General features: G+C 34.8%; 1 protein-coding gene across 1 annotated transcript; it reads left to right on the forward strand.

Annotated features, from left to right (window-relative positions):
- The first annotated feature begins 419 nt into the window (after window positions 1–419).
- On the forward strand, window positions 420–7,865 carry LOC111992086 (probable pectate lyase 5). The gene is made up of 5 exons (XM_024023885.2): window positions 420–1,206; window positions 1,533–1,817; window positions 1,925–2,546; window positions 3,460–3,665; window positions 7,548–7,865. The coding sequence occupies exons 1-5, from the start codon at window positions 1,067–1,069 to the stop codon at window positions 7,795–7,797; spliced, it is 1,503 nt and encodes a 500-aa protein (XP_023879653.2). The 5' UTR covers window positions 420–1,066; the 3' UTR covers window positions 7,798–7,865.
- The last annotated feature ends 2,503 nt before the right edge of the window (window positions 7,866–10,368 follow it).

Genomic DNA, 10,368 nt, shown 5'->3' on the forward strand with positions numbered 1-10,368 from the left:
GATTGAAATGGGTTATGTTACATTCATGTCAACCTAATACGACTCGTTTATTAAGCGTATCAAATAAGTTGGGTCTGATCAACCCGTCATATTAACAAGTCGGGTTAGAGTTGAAAGATCATGACACGATTATTAAATAGATCGGGTTAGGGTTGAGCTATTTAGTCATATATCTTTATCTCGACACGAACAACTCGACACTAATCCGAATTGACATACACCAAGCAAATTAATCATTTGACATAGACATACAATTTCCGAACAGAAAGACCCCATCAAATTAATCATTTGACATAGACATACAATTTCCGAACAGAAAAGAGCCCGTGTCTCCATTCTCGTTGATTTACTTTTACTTTTACCTAAACCAAAATTATCTAAACCTGGCTGGAATCTTGATTACTACTCTAATCTTTTCCCACCAAAAAAGTTTTTGTCTAAATTCGAGGATGATTATTGTAATAAATCCTTCCCTTAAAGATTCTTAACGCGCAGACAAAGCCGAAAAACTAGTTTTACGGAAGAAGAAAGGGCTTCAACGTTTTGTCTATCTTTCTAGTTCTCTCTCTCATTATTTTTTAGAATGTTATCTTTCTACTCTCCCTCGAATGATTACCATGCAAGATAGGAATGTGAGCTACTGAGGGAGTGTGTGGAAGGGACAATTTGAGAGAGAGAGATGCATTCTCTCTCCTCCTCTTTCATTCTCCATGATACCCTGCTATATATATATCAGAGGCACACCCACCTAACCTTTTTCTTCCTTTCTTCCCTGTTAAATAAAACATTAAACCCTTCAAAACCCTAACCACATTTTAAAATTATAATTATTGCTACAATTTGCAGGAGTAATTATTTATTATAAACCTGTTTTATTATATAAAGACATCACATTTTTCCAAAATTTGCTTCATCCTAAATTGTTTGCTGCTGACTCCTAGCTGTGCATTCAAGGGCAAGCCTTTAAGCCCTTGGCCAAGCCAGACACATCTCAAGGAGTCTGTCTTACAGAAGCTAACAACAAATCAAATAACCCCTCACACACCATTATTATTTTTCCTTCAAGATGCTTAGTCCCACCTGCATTTTCTTTATATGTTTTCTCTTGAGCTCTTCTCCTTCTTTTCTCACCAAAGCCATTATCTACAATCTCACCCTCCCTCACCAACACCCTGACCCTGAAGCTGTTGTTCAACATGTACAAAGGTAATAATCATGGTAGTAGTACTACACTACACCCAAAAACACAAAATCCCCCCACATGGGTTTTGCTCATTTGCTTGTTTCATTGTCTTTGCATTCTGGGTTTGCCTCATTTTCCAAGATTTTCGTCTCAAACATGAAACACCCCCACCCACCTGGATTCTCATTACAAATTTGAGTTTTCACAAAATTTCAAGCATTTTAGTCCAAAACAACAAAAACCCCCCCATCTGGGCAACCCTCATTTTTCTATCATTTCAACATTTTTCACAAACAAAATCCTTTCCCTCTGTCTCACCCTTCCTTTTTTGTTTGTTTTGCTTTTGCAGTAGCGTCAATGCCTCTATCACACGAAGACAAATGTTATCTCTCCAAGCAAAGGACAACCAACCGGCATGCCTCACCGGCAACCCCATCGACGACTGCTGGCGCTGCGACCCAAACTGGGAAAACAACCGCCAAAGACTCGCGGACTGCGCCATCGGCTTCGGCCGCACCGCAGTCGGCGGCAAAGGCGGCCGGATCTACGTCGTCACCGACTCCTCCGATCGCGATGCCGCCAACCCCATCCCGGGCACTCTCCGCCACGCCGTTATCCAAGACGAACCCCTCTGGCACAACTCTCACTTTAAAACACAAACACTCTCTCTCTCTCTCTCTTTTAGGCATTTTATCAAACACATAACAATCTACTTTCTTTTGTCTCAAAAAAAACATACAGGATTATATTCTCCGCGGACATGACCATAAAGCTCAAGCACGAGCTCATCTTCAACAACTTCAAGACCGTCGACGGCCGAGGCGCGAACGTCCACGTGACCGGCAACGGCTGCATCACAATCCAGTACGTGTCGAACATTATCATCCACAACATCCACGTGCACCACTGCAAGCCCTCGGGCCACACCATCGTGCGGTCCTCCCCGACCCACGCGGGGTGGAGGGGCGTATCGGACGGCGACGGCATCTCCTTGTTCTCGGCGCACCAAGTCTGGATCGACCACTGCTCCCTGTCGTACTGCGCCGACGGTCTGATCGATGCCATAATGGGGTCCACAGGGATCACCATCTCCAACAATTATTTCTCGCATCACGACGAGGTGATGCTGCTGGGCCACAATGATCATTACACGATGGATTCGGGGATGCAAGTGACGATTGCGTTTAACCACTTCGGTGAGGCGCTGGTGCAGCGTATGCCTAGGTGTAGGCGCGGGTACATACACGTGGTGAACAATGATTTCACACAGTGGGAGATGTATGCGATTGGTGGGAGTGCTAATCCTACAATTAATAGTCAGGGTAATCGTTACACTGCTCCCCCTGATGAAAATGCCAAAGAGGTAATTTCGTTAATTTTATTTATTTTTATTTTTGGGTCTTTTATCTTTGTTGTGACGTGTGAGTTGTGACTGGATTGTGTGAAATGGGTTACGGGGGGTTTTGTGGTTTCACTGGTTTGTAAAAAGGGGAATGATTGATTAATTATATTTGTGATCGAGCGAGACCCACATGGTGAACTTTTTGGGTTTCAGACTGTGCTGTATAATTGGGTGATCCAGCTGGGGCTGGATTATCCCACTTGCAGAGGTGGCGCCTGTGTTTACGCGCCGCTGGTTGTTGTTACTACATTACTTTTTTGGTTAGTTTGCATAGGGAGGCGTAACAAGTAAAAGTATTGACCACTTGGACTGGAAAAAATTGAGCAGTTGGCTCGAAGGTCATACCTTTTAAGGTTTTTGAGATTAAGGTGAGGTTGATTGTCGCTATGTAAAATGTTTAAAATTTTACTACGGTTGGGATATAGTTATAAAAATGATGTCAGTGCTCGATAGTAGTGTTTAATAATGTATATAAGTTATTTTTTATCCCAAGAAAACGTATCCCCAGAATTTGTCAAATATTATATATTAAACTCATGTATCCGTACAATTAGTTCATTAGTAATTAGAAATTTGAAAATTTTGAAAAACTGTGCCGTTTTAGGAAATGGGTCCGTTTTTCTAAAAGTGTAAAATATCTGAGTGGACTAGAGGCTAGGAGCTAAAGTGAGGGTATGGTGGGATAAAGACTGAAACCATGTCAGTGTACACAGTGAATCAAGTCCATTCCCATTGATAGATTTCGTAATCGATAATTAATCCTTTTGCTTCTTGGAATTACTTGCAACACAACTGTACTGTAAGCGCGTGGACCGTAAATTCACAACATATTATATTCTGGCTTTATGATGATTTTGATTTGGTTAATTAATAGGTGACAAAGCGCGTGGACACAGACGAGGGAGAGTGGACCGGGTGGAACTGGAGGACAGATGGGGACATAATGGTAAATGGCGCATTCTTCGTACCCTCAGGAGCAGGGGCCAGTATCCAGTACGCCAGGGCATCCAGTGTGAATCCCTTTTCCGCAGGACTCATCAACCAGCTCACCATGAACGCCGGCGTCTTCGGCGGACCCAGGTACACGCTCCGACGACCCCACCACCACCACCACCCCACACATCCTTTTTCTTTTTTCTTTCTTTTTCACCAACTATTTTTCCTAAAACAGAATCAACTGCAGTGTACCTGCCAAAAGTAAGGGCCCGTTTCGTAAAGTCGAAACAACAGTTTACGGTTCTTAAGTGCTGAAAACTGCGGGCTCAAAAAGGAAAGGAAAAAAAAAAAAAAAAAGAAGTTTGATAAGAGTGTTTAACAAAGCATGATTGCTGTTTCAAAAGTTAAACACTAAATCGAGAGAGCCACGTGATGTTGACTATATAAAAACAATGCAACCAATCACCAATAAGAGCGTTCATATCCATATCGAATATCAAATCTAACCACCCATAAAATTCTGTCAATTTTACAATAGGAAATTATTTTTTTTAATAATTATTTTTTAAAATATATTATATTAAATTACTTATTTTATACTACATTATATTAAAATTTTTATTTTTTTCTCCGGCCACAATAATTACATTTTACTCTCTTTCTTTAGCATTGGGGTACGTAAAAAAAAAAAAAAAAGCTATATGTAAATGAATAATGTCACAATAAATTTTCACTAGCGACTTTATAAAGATGCGAGTGATCTTGGGGATTAAGTGTAAAATTGATATCTTTTTTTATTTTACATTGATTGATGCAAATGTTTTAAAAATTCTTTAGTTTTTATGATGGGTTAAATCATCCTATTAATTAAATTTTTTTTGAAAATTAAAAAAAAAAATGTCAAAAAAATTAGTCTTATTTTTTTCCATAATTAAACAAAAAAAAATTTACAAACATAATCCTATAATCCATAGTAAAACACACTACTATTTCTCCTTTTCTTCCTCCTCCTAAAATCCTGCTACTAATAAACAAAGCCCTATGGTCTTATTTTGGTACTGAATTTCGAATGACAAATATACCCCTTAAACCTAGTTACTTGCTGTCCAACCTTTTTGAACATTTGTTGTTGGACATTGTCAGAGGAACAGGTTGTTTTAGTTGGAAATACCTCCAATTATTTTATAATTTCAATTTGGCTCTTTTGTTTTTATCGCTTACATGACCTGGGTTTTCACTTTAGCTGCACTAAAATGAGGATGTATACATCATTAAAACAAAAAAAAAAATTTGAAGTTACAGAGTGTGGGTCTTTTCCTCGATGCACGTGATGTTTCAGGCATTGGGAATCTAGCTGACGATGCAGCTTTTTGTCTCTTTTTAGTTTTTAGTCTTTGCCTTTGTCTTCCCCAATGCCTACATGGATGCTTAGCAGTATAGCACCAAATCTTTTTTCTCATTGGTAAATTCATTTTTTTCGCGTTTTGTTTTGACTCTTTTGACCTAAGCATGTGGTGTGGACAGGTTGTCAAAAGCCTCTTTTTTTTTTTTTTTAGGAGAAAATTTTGGATAATTTTGCCAAAAATTTAAACAGTTTATTTAGATTTAGTAACTGTTTTTTTTTTTTCTTTTTTTTTAGATTAAAAAATTTGTTTGACAACTTAAAATGGACAGTAAACAAAAATTATTCTTAAAATTTTATTTGTGAAGAAAACTAAAATCATGTAAAAGGCTATTTTTAATTTTCAATTTTCAAAAGATAATAAAAACACGTATTTAATTTAATGAATCTGTCTCATTTAATGAGTTAGCATTAAATTCTAATAATAACATATTTTAATATTTTTTATTTTCTTCTTAAAAAAAACTACATTTTTAATTTCAATTAATCAAATATGTTTTTGATTTCAAAAATACAAAAAAAATTATTTTTTTCTTTATATTCTCAAAAAAAGCTTTTTAAATAGTACTTATACTTGAAAAAAAAAGTTATAAAAACTGTATATAAAAATTACAATATAAAAAAAATCAACGTAAAAATAATAGCTTACTATTTATAATTTGCCATATCAAAATTGTAGAACATTGAACAACTCGTTTTTCATTTTTGAAAGGAACAACTCGTTTTTCACGTCCCCACTTATCTTTAGGACAATACACTAAAGTCAAATTTTCCCATGTGGTACATAAATACAAAGCATCTTTTTTATTAAAAAAATTTATATATAAGGTTGGGATAGGGAGGGGGTGAGGTATAAGTATAACCCTTTTTACGAGACATTATAAAAAATGTCATTATTATATTAAACTGCAAACAAAATTAGTTTGATTTAATTTGTTACATTTTTAAATTATAGATTTAAATTAAAAACATATTTCTAATAAATCACGAAATTTTTTTATAAAAAAAAACACAAAATATATTTATAATATAATACAAATATTAAAATTACTTTTTCACCTATTAATAATAGATAGCAACAAACCGTTTTTGTTCCGGACATCATTTAAAAAAGAAAAGCGAGTGCATGTGTGGGAACAGGGAAAATGCAAGTTGCAATCGGAGACTGTGATTAGTGAGTAGGACAGTCACAGTGTCACACCAGCCATGTTCCGGTACATGTGTTTGTAGGGAGAGAGGTGAGTCAGTTTATTCTTTGCTTCTGCTTTCCAGCCCGAAAATGTGGGTCCCTTCTTATATATTTATCAGAATTTTTGGGGGCCATTCTGATTTTGATAGAAACTAGTAAATAGACAACTAGGCTAGCTGCATCAGTATTGGGAAAAGGGCTTTTTCTGTGAATTTATTTGCTGTATCCCATTCCTCTCTACTACTTGTCTATTTTATTATAAACTTTTTTTTTTTTTTTTTGGTTCGGCCGAGATTTTAGGTTGCTGGCTACTAATTACTACTACTAATTAGTGTACCATGCTCATTACCAATTATTAGTAATTAGTATACAAAATCCAACAAGATTTGAATATGGAAATTCATTATTATGTTGATTCAAAACTCAAGTTGTGGAACAATTGGGCACCATTTATGTTTCCTTGTTCCTAAATTATAAAGTGAGTGTATATTATATCTGTTGGCATTAGGTTAAAGTAGATTTTTAACTGTAGAGTTTAGTAGTAGAGCTTTTGATTAAAGCTCCAAATCTCAGCTTTAGCTGAAGGACCCATTAAAGCTATTTTTTAGTGGATTGCCAACTTTTCTGAATTGGAGCTTTAGTTCAGTTTGAAGGATATGGGCCCATAAAATTTGAAGCTATTTGTAGACTACTGCCAAGTTTTGTAAAGAATTTTGGAGCTCTTAAAACTCTAAGCTACCTCTTCTTTCATTGGGTAATTCATATCTTCAAATAGAATTTTCAGCAAAAATTGATTTGTTGCCATGTTTAAATAAAATTGTATTGTGATGTAGCCAATCTTTCTAATATCATTGTAGTAACTTTAAAGGTCTTCTTCAAGAATCAAATATTTGAATGATACTTGTACAATTCTATGGGTAATTCTTACATGCTCCCAGAGTAATGCTTTTTTCTTTCACATGAGGGGTAGGCTCTACACATGGGTCTCACCATGGAGATCATCCCTCATGTGAGAGGAGGGAGCGTTGCTTTCGGAACACTTAAGTTTTTTCCCAATTCTATACACTTTTTTAAGAATTCAGGCCCACAGAGCACCTCTTTATCCCCTATGAGGGCCATTCCTTTTCCTTCAATTTGCCTATTTGTTTGTTCATTGGGACACAAGGCATGGCTGCACGGATTTTGATTGGACTTTTGAACCAAATTTTGATAGTCAAGAATTTGGTTGTGTCCAGGGAATGTAGGACTAGAGGAAGGCTAATTCCCAATTATTTTATAGACTCTCAACAAACTCTTATCATATTCAATTACTTTTTGTTGAATATTTGATATCCCAACTACTCACAACTTAATTCTAATTTTTACACAGAATATTGTTTTTTTTTTATATTGTTTCATATAAGTTTATTAATTTTTATTTAAAAACATTGTGCAGGGATGGGCAAGATGGCAGTGAGCCTATCTCAAGTGGGACCAGCCCCAGCGGCACCAGCAATGGCGATGGTGGGTATAGTGACGGAGGGAGTGGTGGCTACTTTGACATGATATTCAAGAACGCGGCGGCACCGCCCGCGTCATCTACTGTTACTACTACTATCTTCTTGTCTCTTCTCATTATTTTAATTTTGTACACTGCCACCGACCAAGGTGTCCTATTATTCTTACCATTATTGTTATCATTATAGTTGAAAGAAAAAGGACAAATTATATATAAATGATGAAAAAAAAAAGGGAAAGTTTGGTGAAGATAAAAAAAAAAAAAAAAAAACGTCCCACATATTATTGTTATTATTCATGGATAGATCCTATTATTATTATGGTCTGGTTAATGTAGGTCTTAATGGTAGACATGGCAAATGTTTGGGTCAAGTCAATTGAGTTGTGGGTTAAACAGGCCATGTTAAAAAACGAGTCATTTTAAATAGGTCAGGCAATTTGGGTTGTAGGCAGGTTTTGGGCCGACCTGTGTTTTACATATTTTTTTAAATACCAAATTTTTAGAGATAATGAATCAAATCAAATAAAAAAATGAATTGCATATAATACACTTTTTTTTTTTTTCATTAAGTAGGCACCACTATTATTCGATTATTCATGTTACTGTTATACATGTGAAGGGGAAAAAAAAACTAAAAAATATAAGACTTTCCATACCCTTTCAATTCTAATAGTTTTGTGCAGGACTAAAATTCTTTAAAGTTATGATAACAATATATTCCACTTTAATAAATCACAAGCATCTTTGTTTATAATTACAAATTTACAACTTAAGAGAGAGATGGATTTTAAGGAGCACAAAAGGTGTATATACTAAGTTTACACATTTTAGATTCAAAATTCACTAATGATATGGACTTTTAGACTTTTTTTTTTTTTTTTTTCTCTTTAGTTTGGTTTTGTGCTAGTTAGACTTAGTGTTAGTAACTTAGTCCAAGTATATAATTCTACTACTTAGTATTTAATTTAGTGTTAGACATTTAGTAGTGTAGATATGTAGTTGTGGATGCTTTTGCCTTCTGTATATATTATTTTCTTTTAATTAGCTTTTTAAAAATAATTAGGGGAATGGCCACGGCCATTGGTGGCTACTAAATAGCTAGGTAGTGCCAGTGCAATGCTATGTGCCTTTATGTCTATGCACCTAGCACCTTAGCATATAATCTAAATATTTCTTAGGGGAAAAAAGTTTAAAACCGGGTGGGCCACAGGTTGGCCCATTTTTTATTCAAGAAAATTATTTGGGTTCAGGCTGTGCCTAAACATGCAGGTTCAAGTTGAATCAGCAAATATTGGCCCGTTTTGCCGTGTCTACTTAAGAGCATACATTAATCATCAATTTTAGAAAAAAATTTCATAAGAAATTGAAAAAGTTACCAATTTTTTTACAGCTTTTTCAATTTCCTATAAAAGGTTTTCTAAATTGATTTACTAATGTATGCCCTTAGTAAAACCCTATTACTATTTAGACCTTGGTTAATTTTGGCATTATCAAATTAACTTTATTAAATTAACCAATTATGAAGTTTCAATTGAATTCTTCTTCTTCTTTTTTAAAAAAAGTTTCCATTGAATTTATGTTTACAATAAACAAATCACCATAAAATATAAAGTGCACTAAAATAAATACCATAAAACAATTTATTTACAGAGCCAAAAGCCGAAGGATGAATTCAATCGGAAAATCACTTCAAGGTTTATTAGGAACCCAAGGAAGATTCCATTACTTGAATTGATGCTTTTATATAATTGAAAAAATAGAGAAATGTTAGTGAACGTTCTTAAAGCATTTGTTAGTGAATCATTTTTGAAAAAATTTTCTGGTAAAAGGAAAAAAAAAAATCAATTAATGATTTGACAATTAATGTTAAGTGCACCCGTTAACAATACCCATTGAAATATACTTATATTCCTAATTCCAGGATTACTTATGGATGTAACCTCACACTACTTTATGTCTCTTCCACTTTTTTAATTTGAAAATTCTTGCAAGAACTGCATTTGTGACTTTAAGGGCCATCTTGAAGATTCTTCTTCATGTAATCGATAGGGAACATATTGTGACTTCAGCTTTGATTACTAGTCTAGTTCTCAATAATTCAGTTTTTACATTTTCTCTCCAGATTTTTAGATATTTTCATATTTACCTTCTCAAAAATTAAAAACAAACCAATCTATCTGATCCGGCTTTTAAGATCTTGGTGTGAAATCATCATAATAAGAAGATCCAATTCCTTTGTTAGCAATTATGTGGGCTTTCCCACACATCACAATAACTAACAAGCTTGGTTTCTTTTTGACTTAAAGTCGCAAATTCTGACTAAGTTGATCTTTGGCTCTACTATTTTTCATTACGGGATAACAAAATTGAAAAGGAAAGGTATGAATAATAATTAGGATAGGATATGTGTAGATGGTGTCGCATTTTCGGCTGCCAAGTCAGTTTCAAAGGCCTATTTTTCGCATTTTGTGTCATTTTGATTTTGATTTTGATTTGGTGTGGTTCCTAAGTAATAATAATGTAATTCAACATGTCATTGTCTCCAATGTCGGAGAAAATTGCCAAACCGTCCTCATTGCCATTGGCCTATGCATTTTTATAATTCATTGTGCTCTTACAATGTCTCTCCCATCACGTAGTCCCATCTCTCTCAAGCACGCTCGTCTGCGTGTGTATTTGACTATTTTGTGCTTTTCACCAGACCATATGATTATATGAATGTTAATTATTAGAAAAATGAAAGTGGGAAACAGTCATT

The sequence above is a fragment of the Quercus suber genome, unplaced genomic scaffold (genome assembly GCF_002906115.3).
Source record: "Quercus suber isolate HL8 unplaced genomic scaffold, Cork oak 2.0 scaffold_176, whole genome shotgun sequence".
NCBI lineage: Eukaryota > Viridiplantae > Streptophyta > Magnoliopsida > Fagales > Fagaceae > Quercus > Quercus suber.